The sequence below is a fragment of the Scardinius erythrophthalmus genome (assembly GCF_964197995.2).
Source record: "Scardinius erythrophthalmus genome assembly, chromosome: 12".
Classification (NCBI taxonomy): domain Eukaryota; kingdom Metazoa; phylum Chordata; class Actinopteri; order Cypriniformes; family Leuciscidae; genus Scardinius; species Scardinius erythrophthalmus.
Genome location: NC_138232.1, coordinates 42,903,779 through 42,930,680, shown reverse-complemented (window position 1 = coordinate 42,930,680; position 26,902 = coordinate 42,903,779). Strand labels below are relative to the sequence as shown.

The 26,902-nt window shown below is 39.2% G+C and overlaps 1 protein-coding gene across 8 annotated transcripts in view; it reads left to right on the top strand.

The window, feature by feature from the left end:
* rbfox2 (RNA binding fox-1 homolog 2) overlaps positions 1-26,902 on the top strand; it is a 53,366-nt gene that overhangs the window by 13,477 nt on the left and 12,987 nt on the right. For all 8 annotated transcript variants that reach the window (XR_014031248.1, XR_014031249.1, XM_081381162.1 and 5 more), the window contains exons 2-7: positions 9,494-9,688; positions 11,001-11,153; positions 11,552-11,605; positions 13,354-13,446; positions 21,787-21,874; positions 21,971-22,027. Coding sequence is in view for 6 of the 8 variants with exons in the window: in XM_081381162.1 (XP_081237288.1) it covers positions 9,494-9,688; positions 11,001-11,153; positions 11,552-11,605; positions 13,354-13,446; positions 21,787-21,874; positions 21,971-22,027 (640 nt within the window). In the remaining 2 variants the exon portion in view is untranslated. The remainder of the gene's footprint in view (positions 1-9,493; positions 9,689-11,000; positions 11,154-11,551; positions 11,606-13,353; positions 13,447-21,786; positions 21,875-21,970; positions 22,028-26,902) is intronic.

The following is a 26,902-nucleotide window of genomic DNA, read 5'->3' as shown; positions in this document are numbered from 1 at the left end:
TACACCTCGTGAATATTAAAATGGTAATGAATGGTTTAGAATTGCCAACTAGGGCAGAGTCCCAATTCGCCTACTTATACTACGACCTTAAAAGTATGTACTTTTTTTGTGATGAAAAAGTACATACTTTTGAGTGTGTAGCAAAAAAGTATGCACGTTCTGGGACATACTTCGATGACGTCATGCAACGTGAACTTGAACGTGGTTGCCTAGTTACGCACACCTCGACTGTTAACAAAACATTTAACATTTCATCATTCTTATATATCCAATATAAGTTTATTTACTATTCCCATCTTTTTTTCCACAATACATTTACAATGTGTTTACCAAATTGAGGAGTGAAGCAGGGCGTCGTCGTAGATCAACCAAACGCAGGTCGTTTGTGAGGCGGCTGGCTCTGACGTTCATGTGCAAATGTGTGTAACGAAAGCTAGCGCTACTTATTTTTTGAGTTAAAATATTTAAAGTTTATAATGTAACTATTGTTTAACGTATTTTATACTTAATCTTATACTTATGTATAATACTTAAAAATACCCCGATGAAAATGAACCATGCTTTTACTATAGTAAAAGTGTAGTAACCATGTTTCTTTGGTTGGACTGATAAAGTTAACATATGTACAGCCACAGTATTACTACAAATAAGTCAGACAGAAACATCAAAAGAAATACATAAAAAAGACACTTGCATGACACTGTACTAGAGCCTTTTTATTTATTGTTTTGTAGCCTGCAATGAGGCGCTCGGTATCTTCATCGGACCCTACAAGATAAACACGGTACTTTTTTGGCACAACATAAACCCATTAATATTACGAGACAATAAAATATAACTTTAATTAGGGTTAAACATTTGAATTCTTACACTTAAAAACTGAGGGCGCATCTCCGCTGCTGCATCCGACTGCCAGGTTTACATCACCACCATCACCGCAAAACTCCTCCCTCCCGCACGCAATGGGTTGTGGGCAATATTAGCCGTTAGAGTGTGCATTGATCTGCACTTCGAATTCTAACCGGAAATAGTAGACCATCCGGGTATCTTTGGAATACTTATTTCAACATGCTACGATTTGGGACGTACTAATTCTAGTTTCGCATACTATTTAGGACGGGTAGTATGCGAATTGGGACTCAGCATTTGTCTGCCCTAATGGGAAGTTACCCAGAGTGCACTGTGCTTTCCATTCTTTCTTGTACTTCAAGCCCAAAATAAACAGATTTTTTGTAAACGTGAGTGAGTGAGTGAGTGAGTGAGTGAGTGAGTGAGTGAGTGAGTGAGTGAGTGAGTGAGTGAGTGAGTGAGTGAAAATAAAGACAGTAGAGCTGCACGATTACTCTTTAAAGATCTCGATCTCGATTCAAACACCCACGTGATCTTATTCCTGAATGACAAAACTTCACACCGGAACGTTCTAATGCGTTTGCGCTGTCGCTGACCCAGAGAGAACAGCAGTCAATATGGCACAGCTTTACTTTCTCAGTCTTTTCAACCACACAGTATCAATATTTCTGTGTTACAAATATTCAAATGATCACAGAAGTACAGAGATAAAAGTTTACAGTTCGAGTATAAACACTGATGTCTACGGTAGCGACCAAAACAGAGTAAATCACCTTTTGAAAGTCGCTTCAAATAACGAGTGTATCGATTACATCTGATGCTTCAAAACATTCATAAAGACGACTGTTAAAGCTGCAGTCCACAGCTTTTCTGTGTTCAGACTTTACAAAATGTAAATGAGCGAGTACATCACGAATGCCTTTTTTCAAACCGTGTTTTTGTCTAATCCTGAATCACTACGGTGAGCCTGTAATAAGCGTCTAGACTCGGCCTACTTTACACCGGTCGGGTCGGGGCGGCCGCGGAGTGACGTCAGCACAGTGCCCGCGTGATTCGCCATAGACATAAACAGAGAGAAGTAGCTCCGGCTACAGTGTTCCTCCGCAAGACGCGTGCAGTTCTGTTCATTACCTGCTAATACTGATCCATCCAGTGATGAAGTCAAGTCTTTATGAATCAATCATTCAAACCGATTTAAAGAATATTCTGTTTCCCCTGTCTGGATCTTACATGTGTGTTCAAGCATGTCCTACCCTTCGGAGAGGGTGTCCTCCACTGCTGGAGAGACTGTAAGATAGCAGAGGTCCCAGATTCTCCAGGAGAATGCAGACATTTTTATTTTCCATCAGAAAAATGTATTATTTTTGCAAAAATTGCTAAATAATATGTTGAATTTGTTGACATTACCAATCTGTTAAACTCATTTGACAAGTATAAGAAATAAACACAAAAAGGATGCATTTTCACCTTACTACTATTTTTTTTTTATTAGTTGTTTTAATAATTTTTATTGAATAGGAAACAGAACCGAAAAATTTCTGATGATTCCCAACCCTACTGTTGTATTTTCTAGAGCTGGGCATCGATTAATCACATCCAAAATATAAGTTTGTGTTTACATAATATAGGCTATGTGTGTGTGTACTGTGTATAATTATTTTGTATATATAAATACACACGTGTGTTGGTTTGGTGAATTTTTTTTTAAAAAAGTATACACATTTTTAGCATTAATGCGCATTCTTTCCATCAAGCATTTTGTAATGCAATATCCCAAGATTTGCATAAAAATATATGGATGTAAATATAGCTAGTGTGATGCGTCAACAGAACAATATAAATCATTTCAACTTTTATATTTTTGAATGTCTTAAAACGACTCAACTGTCCATAAAGCAGTGTTCTTCTGTCAATCTCCACATGAAGAAACTGCATTACAGTAACGCATCACCAGAACATCATCGACCTGGAAAACATGATTGACACATTCACATTCCTGCTTTAAAATCAACACGGCATGACACATTTCTGTATTTGCATTTATACGCATCATAGACGCGTGTGTGTGTGTGTTACAGCTTACGTTAACCCAATATTAGTTTATTGAGAGCCAGATGTGACAGCATTGACATCAACACAACGCAACACAACATAACTCTGGCAAGAAGAGCGAGATGTGTGTCATGAAACGTGTTTGCTATTCTTGTGTTGGCTTATCGTGTGAGAGTTCAGAGGTGACGCTCCGGCCGAGAGCTTGTGTTCGACACAAACCATAAACTCGGGTTTGCTTGTCTGTCGGTGAAGCTCAGTCTGTTGATTTATCTCTGTGTGTGTGTGTGTATGTTGTGTAAAGGAGCAGTCCTCTATCCAAACTAGATCAGCTAGTTTCCCGTTGGTGGCACATGTGCTCAAGGTTGGAGTGTGTGAGAGACAAACATTCACACTCGCACGTGTGTGTGTTTCTCTCAAACATGAGCGTTTGCAGGCTTTTATCTGGGTTGTTTTGGACCCACAAACCTTTGGACCCTGCTGGACTCTGATTGGTCGGGGAAGAACGAACAGACACGCCTCTTAAAGAGGGATCAGGTTTCAGTCGACCAATCAGAGAGCGCTGTGGGCGGGGCCATCTGTTTAAGGCTGGTTTGAACAGAGCGCTTCTTTATGGTTTCATCACGGTTTAACCCTCTGGGGTCTAAGGTGTTTTTGGGGTCCTTGAGATGTTCTGACATGCCCTGACATTTTTGCTTTTTTCAGTTGCTTATAAACATATTAATGGCAAAAAAAAATTACAAACTATTTAGCACAAACAGGGCTACCATGAAATGTGAGCAACAAGAATGTACATGTCTGCATTTTTGAGAGAATAATGTTTATGCGTGGTTATTGAAAAAACAAAAAACTAAAGTTTCTGAAATAAGGCCATAAAACACATTCTAAATAAGACTTTTGTCTAAAAGATGTCATCGCCTAGTGTTTTTTCTTCAAAATGAAGTGAAAATCACCCTGTCTTATCATTCACATAACACAATACATTGATTTGAATTTTGCAAAGCACTTTCTGTTTGGAAAGGCCATATGCGGAGTGGGCGTCAATGGTCATGTATATATAGTGGTTCACACCTGAGGAGACAATGGGGCCCGCATACTTAATTAGCTATTCATTCAGGTGAGTCACTGAGCCACAAGAATGCAAGAGCAACAGTTGGAAGCATCTCAATTCTTTTTTATTTTTCCTCATATTGTGCTTGCAATTTGGCCTATAATATCCAAGGAAAACATGTCTAGTAATTGTGCAGTTAATTCTCATACTGTATTTTCAGTTTTGGAATATTTATCCTCTCCCCAAATTTGTCAATAATAAAACACAATAAAAGTTATTTAAAGAAAAGGCTTATATTTACCTTTTAATAGTTTGTTTACATCTACCTTGTAAATATATTTTTTTATTAAAAAGGTTACAATTACAACAACAATTCAAGTGTAATCTTTCTTTGTAAAAACTAAAGTATACATTTTATCATACATATTTCAAAGTTAAGGATTTGATTGATTATTTGATAACTTTATTTTTGACAAAACATATTATATTTAACATAAGCAAATATTGGCAAACAAAAGCTTATTTGAGGTGGCAGATATTTTACATTAAAAATGTATAATTTATCCAAAACTAATCAACGAAATGTTGTCTTTCATATGTCTGTAACATAGGTCTTTCATTTTTATTATAAGAAATATAAATGTTAATTTGCAGTTTAAATCCAGGAAATTTGTTAATGAAAAAAATATTAAAAGTAAGATACAATTGATACAAAACGAAATTCGTTTTAAAGAAAGGATTTGTACTTTCTGTTTTGAGGTCTCTGTGAAAGTTTGAAAGTCTTTTAGTGATTTTTTTAGAGCGCTCGCGTCCATAATGGAGAACTGTCACGTAATATTGTTTTTTCCTCATAAATGCGAACACGAAAAATAAAAGACAAAAGACTTTTAAGTAAAACTTACTTCGCTCTTCAAAATGCTGCCGTTCGTCGTCTGAGTTACAATCTTCCTCTGAGGAAAAGGTGCATTCTTCCTCGCCGTCCAGAATCATCTTAAGGGAGTCTTTATTACCGGAGAAGCGTGTCATACTCAAAACGCGATGAACTATCAGTAAGTCTGATGAAGAAACTTTTTATGGCATTGATCAGGGGGCGGGTGCGCTGCATACTAGATCATCTAACGATTTACATGTGAATCGCGCCGGGGGCGGGGCGGCCGCAGCTGATTATAGAGATAATGAGGCAGAAAGGAAAAACGGTACCTCTCCTTGCTTTCAAACGGATTACATGAGTTGAAAACATTTGTTTTTTATATACATTACTTCATTTAAAAGAGGAGATTTCAAGCTTCATAAAGACATATCTCACGTGCCTGTGTGAGAAGTATTCGCTGAGTTATGATTCATTTTCGGACGCGTTTCAGAATGGACGACACGGACAGAGAGAAGGCAGAACTCGCTTCGTGTTTATTTTTCTTTATTTGGCGAAAAGCACAACACTTTGTTTTTATTGTGAGTGTACAAAAAAATAATACACACTTAACAGGATAGATTGATGTATAACACAAGCATATAAGATAAAAATTAATATTTTTATTTTATTATTTTTTTGCACTCATACGGAAAAAAACGAGCGCGATAGCCGACCTCAGGGGGTTAACACTCGATGTCTACATTTAAAGTGTTTTTAAGTCTGTTTGCTCATCGGCCATCTTGGTACCGCCTCTGGGCAGCTGCTGCTTACTCCTTTCAGTATTAGTATTATTAGGGGTGTAACAATACATCATGTCACAATATAACGCAATACAAAAATGCAATAATATTTATCGTGGATAGTGACTGTATTGTGTATAGTTCACCCAAAATAAAAATTACTGTGTGTGAAAGAATTCAAGTGCACAGTTTTAGTGTCAGTACTACATCAAACTACTATATAATGTTGAATATAATGTATAATAATGCAATGGAGGAATATTTATGGGTCCTGATAATGGCAAATGTCTGATGTTACCAGTAAAAAGTGTCCTACATTATTTTAAATATATCTAATCAGAGTGCAAGCATATTCGTCTAAAATAATTCTGTATTTTCAGCTTCAGAATCATGAATATTGTTATTCTGGCGTCTCTATTGTCCTGTGCTTTGGGTTTCAGCACCGAGTCCAAGTCTATTCATTTACACACTCAATAATACCAAATTTAGCATTTTAATCAACAGTACATTTATTTGTTAACCTTTTATCATATGTCTTGGAGTATCACAATAATATTGTATTGTGATATACATCGAATCGTGACATGAGGGTATTGTTACATCCCTAGTATTTATTAATATTTGTAATGTTTTTATAGGTTTTAATAGGATTGTGTTGTTTCTAAAGTGCTACTAACACACATGGATCTGCATGGAACGACTCTGTGAAGCGTCTGAATGTTCAGTTATGTGACCCTGGATCACGTCACCAGTCATAAGTCGCACGGGTATATTTGTGGCAATAGCCAACAAAACATTGTATGGGTCAAAATTATCGATTTTTCTTTAATGCCAAAAATCATTAGGATATTAAGTAAAGATCATGATCCATGAAGATATTTTGTACATTTCTTACCTTAAATATATCAAAAATGTATTTTTGTGAGTGAATGCTGCACAATCGTGAACATAAATGGACGACTTTAAAGGAGATTTTCTCAATATTTTGTTTTTTTGTTTTTTGCACTCTCAGATTTTCTAATAGTTGTATCTCAGCCAAATATTGCCCTATCCTAACAAACCATACATCAATGGAAAGCTTATTTATTCAAATAAAATCAGATTGTCCCATGCGACTGGTTTTGCGGTCCGGGGTCACAGATGCGGTGTACAGTCAGCAGTGATGGTGGCAGTGAATGATCCGAGCGCCTGTGATCGTTACGGTGGACGAGAGACCCGTGGCACAGATGCCATATATAACAGCGCCCGTTACACAGATGCCAGCTGACCCGTAACGAAAGCTGCCAGTGCTTCGAAGCCCTCGCTCGGATGGACACGCGCTCGCAGCGTTTATGACGACAGAGAGAGAGTGTCTTCTGTGTCTGACACACAGATCAATTATATGGATTAATAAAGGCCTCTTGTACAATAACATGCATCTTCTGCAGAGAATATCTGTTTGTGCATCATTTTTTTAGTGTGTGTGTGTGTGTGTGTGAGGCATCATCGTGTCATGAGCATGAACGCTCGGCTTAATTCTAGTCAACTGTTTGTTAATCAGAACTGAACAACATCTATGCAGTAGAATTGTCACAATACTGGAATTTCCAACCTTGATATGATACCTTGAAAAATTTTGATATTCGATGCCATTTTTGAATCCACTGGGAAAACCGCCATATATACATATATATCGCCATACAAATAATGTATCATGATTTTTTTTAATAATTTGGTTAATTTTGTTGTAATAGCTTACACACTGCACAGGGAGGCTTTATGTGAATCGTTGAACTACATTTAGAAAAAAAAAAGCAAGTAAATAGTCTGTAATAAAATAAGAACAATTTAACAAGTTGCAAACAATAGCACAAAAAATATACAGACAAAATTAAACATGACTGAGTTTTTGTGGTGGGTCTAACAGTATCATTGAGGTAAGAAACACTACAGAAATGAAAGTAATCAAATGTAAAATATTAAGTACAGATTAATGATTACAAATAGAGTTATTCAGTCAAGAGCAGTGAGTGACTCTCTCTGTCTTTAGTACTTTGATTAACATGATGACAGCAGGTTTATTAGGCTACTGTCACTTTAAGAGCTTGTGCACTGATCCAATACACTGTTACACAACATGCGTGTGATTGCGTCATGAAATTGAAATGATCTACAAAACGGATTCTGAATGAATTCTGTACATTCGGCGCTTCAGGCTCATTCATAAATAACTGGAACAGTAATAATTATGGATAATTGCAGACACAGAAGGAGTGTTTTAAAGCTGCTGAATTCTGAAATGTAGCTCATAAATGTTCGTTGTGGTTCACGGGAAGATCTCAGAGCTATAAATACCAGGATGTGTCTTTCACTGCGTGTCTCTCCTCGTTCATCTCCCTCTCTCCCTCTTTCTCCGTTCTCATCCCGCTGCCATGTAGGGAAGAGATGCTGGAGGAGGAATGCACACTTGACAGAACAGCGTTTTCTCTCTCTCTCTCTCTCTCTCTCTCTCTCTCTCTCTCTCTCTCTCTCTCTCTCTCTCTCTCTCTCTCTCTCTCTCTCTCTCTCTCTCTCTCTCTCTCTCTCTCTGCAGTTATGTGACGTGTGTTTCTCAGATAGATCAGCAGTTTAGCTCAGAATCTCATCAATGGCTGAATCTCATGAAAACACATTTCAGCTCAAAATTTAATTATATTTTACATTAAGAAAATGGCCTGTTTTCTCCAATTCTGATTGTTCTGAAAAAAAAAACCTCACTTTCATTAATGTAATGCAAGAATAACATGGTAGTATTTGTTAAATTGTCTAATTTATGCTGATTAAAATAATATTTTTTACTTTTGAATACAGTAAATGCCATAATTTTAAAACCCCTAAATTTTCTTAATATATATATTATTTTCTTTATGCAAAAAAATATTTTTTTAGTTTTAGCACATCTCCAATACTATTCCATACTGTAAAAAATTAATTCAGGAATTAGAATGTTATACAGTATAGTCAAATTTTTCCTGAAATATATATAGGTATCTATCCATCTATCCATCTATCTATCGTGTGTGTGTGTGTATATATATATATATATATATATATATATATATATATATATATATATATATATGTGTGTATATGTAAATGCATTATACCACAATGTAAACAAAAAACTGTCCTAAAATAGATTTTTATTTTCTTTATGCAAAGAATATTTTGAATTAAAGCCTTTTGGTTTTGTGTTTTGCTGTTAGCACATCCCCAATAATTATTGTCCTGTAAAAAAACTCACTTTCATTAATGTAAGAATAATATGGTAGAATGTTATAGTGTCTAATTTATGCTCATTAAAATATTTACTTTTTTATTAATACAGTTAATGCATAATGCTAAACTGAACTGAATAATAAACTAAACTGTGCTTAAATAGATTTTCTTTTCTTTGCTAAATGTATTTTTTTCTCCCTTTTTGATATTGAGTGTGAAATATGTGCTAAATGTGTTTTGATGGAAATCACTCAAATAATGCACAATCATCCAGTGCATTAACTGATTAAACTAAACGTGATATTTAACGATTATAAAGAGAGGGTTTTGTAGCCGACGTGGGAGTTAGCTCAGTAAGTGCGTGCGCTGCGCTAGCTTCATCTTCTAGCGTATGCGTTTGAGGCCCGTGCGCTAAATTATGCATGAGGGCCTCATTAATATTGAACAGCTGCTGGATCCGCTCGTCACCAGGAAAGAGAGAAACGTAATCTCTCTCCGGCTCTCAGTGCATCATCTCATCCGTGAGAGGAGGAATTCTTTCTCTCTCTCTGTTCCAGTTGATTTCACTTTTCCTGTGTTAATCGAGCTGTTTTTCAGTCCGAGTCGGTGGATCTCGGGTGTTTAACGCTGTGTGTGTGTGTGTGTGTTTGTCCTCAGGGTTCACAGGACTCGATGGGAGCTCAGGAGGGTGTCGTCGCCCCGTTCTCCTCGTTCCCCCCCCCTCCACCTCCTCCCCCTCAGAACGGCCTGGCGCTGGAGTTCGGGGGCGGCTCAATTTACCCCGCAGGGGGTCCGAGCGAGGCCCCGGCAGGAGTTATCAGCAACACCCCCATCTCCAACCCCAGCACTCAAGTAAGTGCTAAAGCTCTTCTGAGCAAATGCTGACATCTGATCTCTCGCACCATTGGCCAGCTGGAACAACAACACACGTGTCCAACGACTTCCTCTCGAACTGTCGCAAACCATTGTGATTTTGTGTATTCATCGATTCAAATCAATTCACGTTTATTTTGTATTGCGCTTTTCACAATACACATCATTTCAAAGCAGCTTTACAGAAAATGTCCATTACAATTTAGAGTCATCTGGGTAACACTTTATTTTACAGTGTCCTTGTCACATATATTACATGTACTTACCATAGTAAAAACAGTGAATGATGCATAATTACATGCAACTAACCTTATAGTAAGTGCATGTTGTTAATTATTATTACTCAGGCCTTAAATGTATAATACCTCCATCTGTTATCAGAGGTAACGAAGTTATGTATTACAGAAATGTTCATATACAAAATCACAGTTAGTTAAATTTTATTAATTTAAACAATAATTTGGCCAGCTGGAACAACAACAACACACGTGCCGAACGACTTCCTCTAGAACTGTCGCAAACCATTGTGATTTGTATATTCATTAGGGTTTGGGGATCGCTTTGAATTTTAACGATTCCGATTTCGGTTCTGCTTATCGATTCCTAATTTTGATTCCAATAATGTAAAAACAAAACAAAAACTTGGATATCATTCACATTTAGTCATATTGCAAAACATTTAATTGTAGCTGAATATCATGAACACAAAACCACAGGCTAAAGAACTCTCACACAAGGATCGCCTGTGGTTTAAAAATACTGTAGAAAAACGACTAGCCTAACTAATATAAATCTCAAGCATTATTAAAGACAAGTAAACACTCAGTAATTAAAAAAGAACAAAGAATTAGCAATCGCAAAAAAAGTTAAACCTGAACAAAGATACGATTGAAATAGTGTTTTAAGATTTATTTAAGAGTTATTCAGGTTCAGGATCAAATGTAAAATAACACTGCACTTTATAAGTATAATATACATTACAAATATAGTTACAAAAGTTATTCAGTCAAAAACGTGTGAACTTTCTTTCTTTTATTGTTTGATTAGTGTTGTTATACAGATGTCACTTTAAGATTTGCCAAATATAGCGCGTCTCGAATTGAATTGAATTGAATTGAATTGAATTGTTTAAAGTCAAATTGAAATGCTGACAAAGGAATCGATAAGAGGAATGGAAATTTTAATTTTATAACAAGTATCCGATTCCTGACCTCAAGTATTCAATTCCAGTATTGTTAATTAATATTGAATATTCTTCCAACCCTAATATTCGTGTGTGTGTGTGTGTCAGCTGTCAGATGGCTCTCCTCAGGCGGACGGTCAGTGTGTTTCTGCCGGTGGTTCGGGCAGTGAAGACTCCGAGGCCAAAGGGACCCCGAAACGCCTCCATGTGTCCAACATCCCCTTCCGCTTCCGGGACCCGGACCTGCGGCAGATGTTCGGGGTAATGCAGGCTTTTACGGCTTATTCATCAGATGCTTTTAGAAACAACAAACTGTGACGTGTAAAAGGGACAATTCTGCCCCCTGGTGACAGACATTGTTAGTCAAATCAAGTCACCTTTATTTATTTATACAGCGCTTTTTACAACACAGAGTGTTTCAAAGCAGCTTCACAGAGATAACAGGAAAATAATGCAACAAAGTTTGTTTCTAGAAGAAAATAGCGTCACAGTCCAGCTTAAGGAAGTTCAGTGATGGGTCATTTTGTTGAAGTGATTGTTGTAAATGCAGCTCTTCTTTTATAATAGCATGACTCAAACAGCTGTGTGTTTATGTTGAGCATTCTCTCTCTCTTTCTCTCTCTCTCTCTCTCTGTGTGTGTGTGTGTTTGGTATTTTAGCAATTTGGAAAGATTCTGGATGTGGAGATCATTTTCAATGAGAGGGGCTCAAAGGTAGGAAACTGTTTTCAATCAAATGCATTTAAACTTGTGCTGGGCAATGATTAATCACATCCAAAATAAAAGTTTGTGTTTACATAATATATGTGTGTGTGTGTGTGTGTGTGTGCTGTGTATAATTGTTTTGTATATATAAATACACACACATGCATGTATATATTTAAGAAAATGTTATTTATATATAAAATATAATGTAGAATATAGTTAGATGTTGTTACACTAAAGGAACAGTTCACCCAAATGAACTAAAATCCTCATTTGCTCGTCGTGATTCTGTACGATGTTTAGGAGAACGCTCTGTCTGATGCAGTGATGTCAGATGGTGACTTGTACTGACAACCTCCAAAAACAACTAAAAGCACCATATAATAAAATGTGATTTCTGTTGACATTTCCATCCAACGTTTCATATTTAACTTAAGCACAAAATTTGCAAAAAGCAGCGTTTCCCTCCCAAGTGTTCAAGAGAACAAAATAGGGCTGTCACTTTTGTGAAAAAATCCTGTTCGATTTTTGAGACATAAGTGTTCATTGAATCGATTGTAAAATCGATTTTCCATATCTAAAGACGTTTCCATTTTAAACGCAAAATATGGGCAAATCCACGGACAATGAACAGGCATTAGGACGAACGTAAAGAGGGCGATTGAGACGCGCACAAGTCTGCAATATTTCTGATGATTTATTGGCGTGAAGTTTCGTGCACAATGACAAACAGGAGCGCAACATTCTCGAAAAGCAATAAGCAGAGTGGACTGCCATAGCATAAATGAAAAACATCACTGCAGTCTTCAACATGGCTGTGTTTACGGTTAGAAATGTCAAACAAATTTCGCCTAAGGCGATTGTAGACACGTAGCCCGAATTTGTATCTGAATGCATGAGACTGTATGAATTCACAGTTTTGTAGTAAAAACAGGCGCATTATGCAGAAGTATAATTTGCTGTTATGTGTGTGTGTCAGAGCCTGCAGTCGCTGTGTGATGCGCGTTCGCTGCGGGCGTATCGTGACGAGCTGGACGCGCTCCGAGAAAAGACCGTTAAAATCGAATTTCCTATTTTCGTTTTCGAAACTTGCGTTGGTTGGTCCGATCGACTGTGCAATCGATTTTCGAAGGTAAAGTGACAGCTCTAGAACAAAATCATCACTTCCTGGGAAATTGGCACTAAATATCTGTAATAAAACTAAGTTTCTGCAATCTTTCTCTTTTTCCCTCCGTCATAAACAAGTGTGTCAGAGCGTCAGACGAAACCGTAAACGCGGTCGTGTTCTCTAGCGTTCGGATGCTGGTGTTCGGGAACACACTCGTGTGTGTGAGACGCTTCTGGAGGGAATTACACCAAATCATCCTGATCACACACTTCGACTCCGGCGTTTCAGAAACACCAAACCAACATTAGAGACGCTGCGACGCCATTGGTCCGCTGGTTACTCCAGTTATCCAATCACAGCTGACGCGGAGGCATTTTTTATGTGCATAAAAAAGCTCCAAGAACAACAAAAACCCACAGCAGTCCATTTTAGTCTTGTATATTCTGAAGTCACATGATGATTTTGTGTGAGAATAAATGATTATTCATTGAATACTGTGATGATTCCTCAGAGAGCAGCGTGAACGTTCTGCTAAACATCTGGTTTCGTGCTCTACACGCTCGGAGCGGTTTTGGGTGAATCGTTCCTGAGTGTGTTTCAGAGGTCATTCGCTTCATGTGTGTGTGTGTTCCTCTCCGTCGTGCTCCAGGGTTTTGGTTTTGTGACGTTCGAGACGAGTGCGGATGCAGAGAAGGCTCGCGAGCGTCTCCACGGGACCATCGTGGAGGGACGGAAGATCGAGGTGAGAGTCTTTCTCCTTCTGATGTTCCCATTTCACACCTTAACTGACCTAATGTGTCCTGGAAGATGCTCAGCTGTGTGTGTGTGGCATTATGGGAAGTGTGTGTGTGTGTGTGTGTGTGTGTGTGTGTGTGTGTGTGTGTGTGTGTGTGAGCTTAGCAATGCATGGTTGCATCTCTACTGCAGTCCACTGTAGATTCTGAGTTTCTCGGCTGTTTTTGGATTGGTTGTTGTCTGGCTGAGTGTTGGTTATTAACAGCATGTGATTAATTTTATTGATTTATTTATTTGTTTTGAGTTCATCATGTTTTGTACTGAGCATGCTCACAGTTAGCCAATCACATGCGTGCGTTTGATGCTGTCTCTGTTCCTCCTGGTTTGAATGGCTTTTTTGTTCATAAAACATTTGCTTGGATTCTTACGACACTTGAGGACTGTCCGATGATTCTGAATGCTTTCACAAATTTGGTGTTGTACCCTTTATATGGCATTCGTGTGCATACTGTGAGAAAACGGCTCACTTTTCAGATGCTTGTGTACTTGTTTTCTAGTGCATTTATAGATTGTTCTATGAATCTGGGAGATGAGACGAAGCTTGTTGCTTGCTGTGTGTGTGTGTGTGAGCGGTCGAGTGCTGCATGGAGCCGCGTGTGTTTCCCCTCGTGAGGCCCAGCGTGTTGCAGTGCTGGTTTTTCTGGGTGTTTTAATAGTTCTTGAACTCCTCCAGGGGTTTCCACCTGCATGACCTCGAGACGCTGCCTGTGTGTGTCTCATAGACCGGGGAAATCATTCAGTTTGTTTTTATCCTTTTTTTTTTTTTGTCACCTCAGGCTAAGTCATTTTTATTTCTAAGTTAATTGGGAAGTGTGTTTTAATTAGGACTAATGGTAATGTTAGTGTGTAGATCAGGGGTGTCAAACTTTCCAATGTGCCGGAAATGTTGCGTCATGTGGGTCGAATGTTTTCTTTGTTTCAGTGACCGTCGTCCAGTGCCGCTCAGCTGGGAAACCCGTTAGTAAAGCTGCGTTCGTTCGGTCTCTCTGCCGTCTCTACAAGTATGATCATAAAATAATACAGTATTGCACATTGATCTTATTTTTTACATGGTAAGTAGCTGTTTATTAAGGGGATAATGTACAGGCGGCTACTCTACCAGCCAGAAGTTTGGGATCGGTAAGATTTTTAATGTTTTTAAACGTAGTGTATTCTGCTATCCAAGGCTGCATTTATTTGATTAAAAATACAAAAAAACTGTAATATTGTGAAATATTATTACAATGTAAATCATCTGTTTTCTATGTGAATATCTAGTAAAGTGTAATTTATTCCTTTGATCAAAGCTGAATTTTCAGCATCATTACTCCAGTCTTCAGTGTCACATGATCCTTCAGAAATCATGTTTTGATGCTCAAGAAACTTATGATTATTATGTTAAAAAAAGTTATTTACATTTTTATTTCAGGATTCTTTGATGAATAGAAAGTTGAAAAGAACAGCATTTATCTGAAATGGAAAGCTTTTGTAACATTAAACACTACCATTCAAAAGTTTAAGGCAAGTAAGAATTTTTATTACATTTTTGGGGAAAGAAATAAAATAAATTAATACTTTTATTCATCAAGGATGAATTAAATGGATCAAAAGTTACAGTAAAGACATTTATAGTGTTACAAAAGATTCTATTTCAGATAAACGCTGTTCATTTGAACTTTCTGTTCATCAAAGAATCCTGAAAAAAAAAATTCAACATTGATAATAATCATAAATGTTTCTTGAGCATCAAATCATCATATTAGAGTGATTTGTGAAGGATCATGTGACACTGAAGACTGGAGTAATGATGCTGAACATTCAGCTTTGATCACAGGAATAAATTACACTTTACTGTATATTCACATAGAAAAGCTGTTTAAAATTGTAATAATATTTCACAATATTCCTGTTTTTTTGTATTTTTAATCAAATAAATGCAGCCTTGGTGAGCAGAAGAGACTTCTTTCAAAAACATCGAAATCTTCTGACTGGTAGTGTACATTATCACTTACTTAATAACCAGTACTGTGGTGAAACGAGATTTATTAATTCCATTCAAATCCCTTTTTTAATGTAATCAGACAACATTTGTACCCTTGAGATGTTTAGCTGAAGTATCTGAATGTATTTTATAATTTTTGTTTAGTTTTCTTGTTATTTGTTAGATAGCCCTGCATTCAAAACTAATAAACTGCATAAATACTAATTTCATTCCCTAGAGGCCGCACATGTGAAATCAGTAATCAGGAAATATAAATCGGACATCTTAAAAGTGCCCCTCTCCTCAGTCAGCCCAGAGCCGATCTGAAACCACATCCATGTTCTGCATGCAAGACTCATTCAGTAGAGGATTTTGTGGGATTCTTTGCTCGTAACACTTTTCATTTGTCGTCCACAGATTCGGTTTCAAACGTGCACATGAACCAAAAGCTGCATGCAAATAAAAAGGTTCTACACGTAAGCGTTCATATGTTCTGCTTAATTAGCAACAAAAAAAGGGAATATTCTACCCATATAACCAAAGCTGTGTTTTTAAGCGTAGCATCTTTGACTGTGTTTGGCACCCCTGGTGTAGATGCATGATGCCTGTTGCTCTAGCGCCCCCTGGTGTCGTGGCTGTTTGCATGGGAGCGCAGCGGCGACAGCTTCATTTGGGTTTGCATGAGTCTGATTAGTTTCAGACCATCAGATTCATTGGAAAGCGGGAAACGGGTTTAATAGGCAGCAGCATTTTATATACACACGTGTATATATATATATATATAACGGAATCAGTTTCATTTGGATTTGCTTTTTTGAATGCCATTGAAATATATTTATCATGATATTTTGCTGTATGTAATGACACCCTAATGTTTGTTTGTGTTTTCTGGAGAGCAGATCTGTGGAGAGAGCGATGCACAATCATCAACCTCTTCACTCATCTCTCTCTCTCTCTCTCTCTCTCTCTCTCTCTCTCTCTCTCTCTCTCTCTCTCTCTGGCCAGTCTGCACTCTCACTGTGTTTCCTGTCTGTTGCATCACTTCCTGTCCCTGTGTCTATTTATAAACCCTCTGATGTCACTGTCTAGGCCCCTCCCCTGGGTGATGTCATTAGTCCGGCATGTTAGACTCACAGACTGCTCTCTTAGACGTACCTCCATGTCAACTTGCTTCTATTTTGGCCCGTAAAGCTCCAGCTTTTTTGACTCAGTCGCAGATTCGCTCTGTGCTGCATTTCACTACGTGTGTGTGCGTGTGTGTGTGTGTGTGTGTGCTTGTCGAGTTCCTCTAATCATTCGTCCCTTTCTCCCCCTCCTCTATGACACAGACGAATGCGGCTGCAGGCTCTTTAGCACTCCTAAAGCAACAGATTTGATCACCTGAAGATTTGTCTTGTTGTTGTTTTAAGTCCGTGTGAATGTCTGCCTCAGAGTTTCCCCACGTCCGGTGAAGACTTCTGAGTTCTTCACTGGACTTTGCTTTTTTGTTTTCCTCTCCTCTTTTCTAGTTGTTCACTCATTCTTTGCATTTGGTTTGTTTCTCTTTGGTTTGCTCTTCTCTTTTTTCTTTTTTATTCTTTTTTTTTGGTTCATTTTTCTCCTTTTTCCTTTCTGTTCCCTTGACGATTTCTGTGTTGTTGTTATTGTTGTCAGTCTCCACGGTAACTGCTCGCGTGTCGTCACGCCGTTTCCTGGCTCATGGTAAGTTTGTGTATGTACGGCTTCATCCCTGATCAATCCCACCAACTCAAACCCCCTGAGATCTAAACTCCAGCCCTCCCCAGCTTTACAAACTGTGGTCTTTCGCTCTTTTGCACCGATTAGCTTGTTGAGGGATCAGAGATGCGTTAAAGCCCTTGCGGAGACGACGGCAGCCCTCGTCCTCGTTACGAAGTTTGGCCGAGCGCATCCAGCTAGTGGCGTCTGTTCGCGGCTAGCGCAATCGCATCTCCTCCCTGAGGTCTGTCCTGATATTCTGTTCATCAGAGGCATGGGGGAAAAGAGCTTTATGAAATCATGTCTATTATAGTCGCTAAGGACCACAGAGTACTGACAGAAATGATATTCCCTCCCCAGTGCTCGCCATTGCTCCTCTTTTCTCCATCGCTCTCATGATCATTAACACTTTTCCCACGCACTGACATGGCTGATATGAGACTGTCACACTAAACCCCTCCATTTCTCTCTTCCACATCATCATCATCCATCCATCCATCCATCCATCCAATTATCTATCCTGTGGTTCTAATGAGCTCTCGTTAGGGGGGTGGGCGTTATGACCAGAGTCTCGGACCAACCGTATACAGCTATAATATGGGTCACAAATTTTAATTAGGAACTTAATGGGTGCAAACCAACATATCAGATCATTTAACAGACGAATGATGTGGAATCTGCGTCACTTGACTATAGCCAGACCTGAGGCCGGTTGCACCAGCCGTGTTTAAGCACCGAGTTACAACTTGCACGATGCTTGATATTTTTTGAGATGCACCATTAACTTATGCCGGGTTCAGACTACACTAAATCAGCTCGATCCTCGTAGGGTGTCGTGATTCGTAAATGACCATGGGCGTCGGGTGTGCGATGTTGACACATTATATCTCGATATTTTCTGGGATCATATCAATGAAGCTAGTTTGACGATATTTTGCTGAGTGTGTTTATTGTGTTGGTACCTTTGCAGGTTTAGGACGGCCGTGGACAGAGACTCTTAAAGTTTTTAAATTCTTCATGTTCTGTGTGGTGCGGCAGTGAACGAAATGATCTTTTCCAATAAGTTTAAATAGATTTTTAAAGTCACTCTGTAGTCAATAATTTTATCCCTTAAAACTCATCTTTGATCACCAAAATGACACATTTAAGCATTTTTTCCTTGAAAAAAATCTTCATGGCTTAAAATATCTTGAATATAACTCTTATAATTATAATAATTTAGTATAATGGTTTCTATGAATATGCAAATAAGCCCCGCCCACTCACTCACTCAGCTCAGCTCAGAGATCCACTGGTTGACGATCACACGTTGATCTGATTGGTTACAAGATAGTTTGTGACGTCAGAAACACCAGCGATTTCAAAGTGTGTTTTTGAGACTGTCTTTGGTTCACTGCAGTTTTAAGGAGAAAATACTCAGCAATGCTGTCGACTTATGAACTTACACATGGTTTGTCTTAAAGCATGTTAAAAATATAATATTTTAAACATTAAAATCTTGAATATTGATATTGATGTGAAATTAAAACTGGCAGTAGGTGACAGCAAGTCACTGTTAATAAGTGAGTCATTGAATCATTCATTCAGCCGATGCATTCAAAAAGCTGATTCATTCAGGAAGGAAGCATTTGACTGTCTTAATGAGTGAGTCATTGAATCATTCATTGAACCAGTTCGTTCAAACGGATGATTCATTCAGGAAGGAAGCATTTGTCTTAATGAGTGAGTCTTTGAATCATTCATTGAACCAATTCATTCAAACGGATGATTCATTCAGGAAGGAAGCATTTGACTGTCTTAATGAGTGAGTCATTGAATCATTCATTGAGCCGATTCATTCAAACGGATGATTCATTCAGGAACTAAGCATTTGACTGTCTTAATGAGTGAGTCATTGAATCCTCCATTGAACCGATTCATTCAAACAGCTGATTCATTCAGTAATGAAATGCGTCCGTGTGTTGCTCAGAGACACAGTGTGAAGAAAACGTCATACAGGGCATCTTTGTCCCCATATCTTGAATTTTGAGGGCATTATAAGTGTTTTTTAATAGACTAAATCATACAGTGAAAGCATGCGCTCTAACTGCACACTAGTGTAGCCTACTGGACTACATCACGTAGTGTATGAGTGAGAGACTTACTGGATAATGTCGTATTGCACATCGTTAAAACAGCAATTACGATATTATCGTAGACGATATACAAACCTCTAGCATCGGGATGCAATAATTGATTTTCATTTGGAATAGTGTGTCATAGTGGACGCCAACCAACGCCGCGTCTGCAACGCAGTGTGCAACATCACAACAGAAACACTAGCCTGTTTAATTTTTCCATCACATCTGTGACGTCGACCAGTAGGAGCACAGAAGCTGATCCGTACACAGCTTTCAAACATGCCGAAACGAAAGCGAGCCGATGGTATTGGTGCTTCTAGGTGGAATTATGCGGTGGACGCTGGTGGGATAAACGCTGGCGAACAATAGCAGAGGCGGTGAGTACTTGAATTAGCATTAGGCTAGTACAACCATTGTTTGTTCGCACACTAATGAAGTCGGACGCTAGTTTCCATCGCACACAGCGTTTAAAACGGCTAGAGATGATTGGTCGGGAAGCAACGTGTAGTCTGACATGATTCTTGCCCACGACACAAGGATTCAAAATCCCATAATTCGACACAGCGATTATCGTAACAGACAAAAGTATTGTGTAGTCTGAACCCGGCTGTAATTTAAATGTAACTACGTATAAACTAAATATGTATGCAAGCCTCTAACCAGGACTAAAGGCTGGAATAAAACTGTTCACAACGCTTTTCACAATACATATTTCAAAGCCGCTGCACAGAAAATCATGATGTTAATGTTTATAATTTCTTCATCCCTTATAGTCGCGTTCAGCAGATAATAGAGTTCACATTTAGCATCAATACGAGCAATCAAGGAGTCGAGATTTGCTATATCTGATGTCATTCGTTTTTGTCAGTTGTCCTCTTTAATTTTAAATAGAGTTGCTGAATGTCATAAAAATACAATGCAATTTCATAATTAAGTAGTGTAAACCTATTTTTTTATTAAGAATTAAAGATGAACTGAAATCTGCTCGTGAGTTTGAAGGCCGCTATTGGATCATTGAAGGTAATAATGGTATATTCTATGACTGCATTACTTTGCCTAGCTACTCTCGGACTTAAGAACTAATAGTGCAACCAAATTATGTAGAGAATTAGTTAAAACTAGCTAGTAACTAAGCTTCTAATGTGGACTAACATTATCATTTAAGCAAGATCTTACAAACAGCGGTGCAACCCGAACTGGTATACTCTCTACCGATTGACACGTGTCTTATGGTCATAGCGCCCGGCCCTAACATGCATCTTTCATCTCATTTGTGATTGTTTGGATCACTCCATCCCGCTTCCACCAGTTCAGGCCCAGATATCTGCTGATTATTGCACAGCCTATGAGCCAAAAACGTCCCTAAATACACACACATCGAAATTGTTCCTCAGACGATATTTCTGCCCTTATATTCATGTGAGGATGAGCGACTCAAGCTTGTTTTGGTCTTTGGTTATGGACAGTGTGTGTGTGTGAGTGTGAGTGTGTGTGTGACGGTGTTTGCATATTGGTCTTCAGCGTGTGAAAGAACCGTGTTGATGCCTGCCGGTGTTTTCCGTCTTCATGATTTCATTTATTGTGACATGTAGCATATGCATCTCTCTCTCTCTCTCTCTCTCACCCATAAACTCCGTCACTCCTCACAAGGTCTGACAACAACCAATCACAGGCTTCCTTTCATTTGACGCACTTTGGTGTACTTGTTCATGACAAACTGGATGGCTTTTTGAGTTTGACGTTTCTGATTGGGTGGATTGTTCTCTCTCTCTCTCTCTCTGTCTGTCTGTCTGTCTCCCTCTTTTCTTCTCCCGTTTTTGTGGTTCCATTGAATGTCGACTGGCTCTTTTTTTCTTTTCTTTCCTGCATCCCTCTGTTTCTGAACATCCCCCCCTTCTCTCTCGGTATGATGTGTTGTTTTCACGAGGGGGCGGGATTAAGCTGCAGAGTATTTGGATTGGTCCATAGGCTGCATCTGATGCTTGCTGATTGGCTGATATGCTCATTTCTGGTTAATGGACTGTAATTGGCTGAATGTGATTTTGCTAAGAGCTGTGCACAGTGTATTGATTTCGTCATGTGTGATCTCTTTGTTTCTCTCTATTTATCTCTCTCCTCCATTTTAGCAATGGAATGCCCTGTTTTTCATTTTGCTTTTACGCATTGATTTCTGGGTTTTTGTGTTGAATGTTTGAAAATCAGTGGGAGTTTTTTGATGCATGAAGCAATATAAGGGAATATCAATGAGTCCACAATTTCTGCTGTAAATATAGTTCAAAGAATTGATTATCGAATGTCTTTTATTTTGAGATTTGGGTGATCTGTGAACTTCACTACATGTAAATATCGTAATTCTCAGTGATCTTCACATATTTAGTCCTCTAACTGTTTGCAGAATGACGTTTGGATTAAAACAGCTCTAGTTTTGAATGCACCAGTGCTTTTTCTTCTCTGTCTCTGATCAGATTCTCATTCTGTCTCTGTTGAACAGGTCAATAACGCTACGGCTCGAGTGATGACCAATAAGAAGTTGGTTAGCCCGTATGCTAACGGAGAAGGACTCAGTACACTGCCCTACGGTAAAACCACCTCACCACGGTTTTTGAGTTCTTCTTCAGTTGATAGCAATGAAGCCATGCAGATAATCGGGGGATTTTCTCTGTGTTTGGATGCAGCTGGGTGGAAACTGAGTCCCATGATGGGCGCGATGTACGGACCGGAGCTCTACGCAGGTGAGATGTTTGGCCCCGTACAAATGAAAGTTCATCTTTCTGATCAGAGATCTGAGACGACGGCCGTTTCTCGATATGCAATATTGCCTCCTCGTGTTCTCGTACTACAGTACAGGTCATAAGTTTGGAAACATTACGTTTCTTTATATTTTTGAAAGAAGTCTCTAATGCTTATCAAGGCTGCGTTTATTTGATCAATAATACAGAAAAAAACAGTAATATTGTGAAATATTATTACAACTTTAAAATAATAGTTTTCTATTTGAATATACTTTAAAAAATAATTTATTCCTGTGATCAAAGCTGAATTTTCAGCATCATTACTCCAGTCTTCAGTGTCACATGATCCTTCAGAAATCATTCTGATATTCTGATTTATTATGAGTGTTGGAAACAGTTCTGCTGCCTAATATATTTGATGAATAAAAGGTTAAAAAGAACTGCATTTATTCAAAATAAAAAAATATTTTCTAATAATATAAATCTTCTTTACTATCACTTTTTATCAATTTAACACATCCTTGCTGAATAAAAGTATTGATTTATTTCAAAAAAAGAAAGATTTTTTTTTACTGACCAGTAGTGTATATTGTTGTGACAAAAGATTTCTATTTTTTAAAAAAATATTTATTTTTATTTTTATTTTTTTACTTTTTATTCATCAAAGTATCTTAAAAAAGTATCACAGGTTATGAAAAAATATTAAGCTGCAGAACTGTTTCCAACTTTGATAATGAATCATCATATTAGAATGATTTCTAAAGGATCATGTGATAGACTGGAGTAATGATCCTGAAAATTCAGCTTTGCATCACAGAAATAAATGATAATTTAAAGTATAATAAATTGAAAACCAATTATTTTAAATAGTAATAATATATCACTATTACATTTTTTTCTGTATTTTTGATCAAATAAATGCAGGCTTGATGAGCAGAAGAAACTTCTTTCAAAAAATAGTAATGTTTCCAAACTTTTGACCTGTACTGTACGTCATCATCAACCTCCAAAGATATAATCAAAATCATTCCAATAATCGAAAGCACATGTATCGAGGACTCATGAAGGCACCCGGATGTGTTCTTGATATCGAGGATGAGAGGATCGAACCGTTAAAAATCCCAGTCAGTGTAGACGGATGACGTACGGAAGACTGTCATACTAGACATACTAGAGAGTCCAGCAAATACTTTTGTTGTATTACTTTTGGCTTGTTGTACTTACTACTTGTTATTACTTATTAATAACAATTATTATAACATTATTAGTAATTGTTATTACTTTTGGCTTGTTTTGTTTGGCACAGTTTAAAGAGAGTGAAAAAACCAATCAGCACTTTTTATTGCCATATAAATAAATGATCTTTGACTGCACAAGTAACATTAAATACATTTAAACTTTACCCGTGTACACAAATACACACAATAAAAATCAAATGATATGAAAATATTTAAGTAAATATTTTAATAGGTTATGACTAGGGCTTTCACTAACCATTATTTTGGTATACTAACCAATTTTTTGACCGATATTATTTAATCGGATATTTTTTGTGGTAATAAATACAGACCCAAGCAAACAATAAAAGACTTTAAAAACACATTTAATAACAATGAGGCAATAATATTTGATTCAAATAAAGTATTAAAAGCAAGTAGTCATATAGTTTTATAGAAAAACACTGTTAAAATACATAATATATTATACATACTATAAATAATTAACTTATGTACATTATGTATATAAATGCCTGCAGAGGGCGCCAGCGAGTTGTTGGTTTCGCACTCGCAGCGTTTATCATCAAACCCTTGATTAATATTGGCCAAATGGCATGTAATTCTAATGTTCACTTAATCTTTAATATTTGAAAACTTCTTTACAATAGCAGTGATGCAGCCGCTGTAGTTTCTAGAACGAGAATATGTGGACATCAAAACATGTAAACATACATTGATGTATTCTTCTGTGTTTATAAATGATTTAACTTACAAATCTGATGAAATGGCACACATCGCGTTCCCAGATGAACGTTATAGTCAGGTCCGAATCTTCAAGATTGTGTAACCCTGTAGGCATTTTTGAGGAAAAGTTGTTATACCACATTTTTAGAAAGTTCAATGTCTCCCGAATAAGGATCCATCGTATAACATTGAAATAAGGGTCCCATTTTCTTGTAATTGTCATTGAAACAATAGGTGCATTATTCAAAGCCAAAACACTACAGGTGGATAGGGTAAAAATTTTAAGTTATAGATATCACCATAAAACCTTTCCAGTTTTTCACTTACATAGAGACAGACATTTTTTGTATTACAAGTTTTCTGAAATGTCATGTTTACATATGCAAATGAGGCATACCAGTATATATATATATATATATATATAATTCGAGGGGCAGGCATACCAGTGCGCGGTTCCCCCTTTCGGGCTAGCCCTGTCTCTTCGCGTCTTCACAAAGGTTGTCGAGGCAGCCCTTGTTCCTCTCGACGACTGGCTGATCCTAGCTCACTCTCGAGACAAGGTTTGCGAACACAGGGACCTAGTGCTGCGGCACCTAGCTTGTCTGGGCCTTCGAGTCAACTGGGAGAAGAGCAAACTCTGCTCCGTGCAGAGGATCTCTTTTCTCGGTATGGAAATCGACTCGGTCGCCATGTGCGTGCGCGCGCAGTCACTGCTAATTTGCCTTCGTCAGTTCGAGGGCAAGAGTGCGTTTCCACTGAAACTATTTCAGAGGCTCCTGGGGCATATGGCATCCGCAGCCGCAGTAACGTCGCTCGTCTTGCTTCATATGAGACCGCTTCAGCTTTGGCTTCGCGATCAAGTCCCGAGGTGGGCATGGCAACAAGGCACGCTCCGAGTCCCAGTGACTGCCTTCAGACCTTCACCCCGTGGACGAACCTCAGTTTTCTATGGGCTGGAGTGCCCATAGAACGAGTTTCCTGGCATGTTGTTGTATCAACAGATGCCTCCATAATGGGCTAGGGCGCCATGTGCAATGGACATGCTGCCGCAGGCTCCTGGACAAGACCCCAGCGCCTTTGGCATGTCAATTGCCTCGAGTTGCTGGCTGTACGTCTCACCCTGCACTGCTTCTGTGCGTTGCTCAGGGGTCAGCACGATCAGACAATACCGCCACAGTAGCGTACATCAACCGACAAGGTGGTCTGCGCTCCCGCCGTATGTCGCAACTCGCCTGCCACCTCCTCATATTGAGTCAGAAGCATCTGAGGTCGCTTCGAGCCATTTATATCCCGGGAGACCTGAACCGTGCAGCTGATATGTCTCGGTTTCGGCCTCTCGCTGGAGAATGGGGACTCCATCCCCAGTCGGTTCATCTGATTTGGGATCAGTTCGGGGACGCACAGGTAGATCTGTTTGCCTCCCACGACTCTTGCCACTGTGACCTGTTTTATTCCCTGACCGAGGGCACGCTCGGCACGGATGCACTGGCGCACAGCTGGCCGCGGGGCCTCTGCAAGTATGCGTTTTCCCCCAGTGAGCCTTCTTACGTAGACTTTGCGCAAGATCAGGGAGGACGAGGAGCAGGTAATTTTGGTTGCCCCGTATTGGCTCAACCGCACCTGGTTCCAAGAACTAGTACTCTTCGCGACAGCACCTCCCTGGCCAATTCCTCTGAGAAAGAACCTGCTTTCTCAGGGACGGGGCACCCTATGGCACCCTCGTCCCGATCTTTGAAACCTCCATGTGTGGTTCCTGGATGGGACGAGGCAGGTTTGAGTACCCTACCACCAGCGGTGGTGGCTACCATCACTTCCGCTAGACTAGAGCATCGTCCACGAGACATGCCTATGCGTTGAAGTGGAACCTCTTTGTCAACTGGTGTTCTTCTAAACTTAAAGAACCCACGAAAGGCCCGATCAGTGTCGTGCTTTCCTTCTTGCAAGAAGGGTTGGAGCGAAGGTTGTCTCCCTCCACCCTGAAAGTGTATGGTGCCGCCATTGCCACACATCATGATGCAGTTGATGGTAAGTGCATTGGAAAGCACGACCTGATCATCAGTTTCCTGAGAGGAGCGAGGAGACTGAATCCTCCTCGCCCTCCTCTCGTTCCCTCTTTGGACCTCTCTGTGGTTTTAACTGCCCTGCAGAGTGCTCCCTTTGAGCCTCTGCAATCAGTGGAGCTTAAGTTCCTGTCAATGAAAACAGTGCTCCTGGTTGCATTGGCCTCCATCAAGAGGGTAGGGGACCTGCAGGCATTTTCGGGTGACGAAGCGTGCCTGGAATTTGGACCGGCTAACTCTTACGTGATCCTGAGACCCCGGCCTGGATATGTGCCCAAGGTTCCCACCACACCCTTTCGAGACCAGGTGGTGAACCTGCAAGCGCTGCCCTTGGAGGACGCAGACCCAGCCTTGGCACAGCTCTGTCCAGTACGCACCCTCCATACTTACATAGACAGGATGCATTGTTTCAGGACTTCAGACCAGCTCTTTGTCTGTCATGGTGGGAAGCTGAAGGGAAAGGCTCTCTCCAAGCAAAGGTTGTCTCACTGGATAGTGGACACCATTGCTTTGGCTTACCAGCAGCAAGGTCGACCATGCCCCCTTGATGTGACGGCCTGCTCCACCCGGAGTGTGGCATCCTCTTGGGCTCTAGCGCATGGCGCCTCGCCAACAGACATATGTAGATCTGCAGGCTGGGCGACACCTAACACGGCCTCTGGGCAACCCCCACGTGTGTAGTCCACTGTAAGCCTCTCTGAGCATGTGTCTTTCCCTCGGCAAGCTACCTTGCCACCCCTGGGTTTGAAATATTCCACCTGCAGCTGGACACCCCAGTGATTCTCAATATGCAGCCCCCTGGGGTCATGTGTATTCCAAGTCCCCCCCTTCGGGCTGGGCATAATTGCATATTT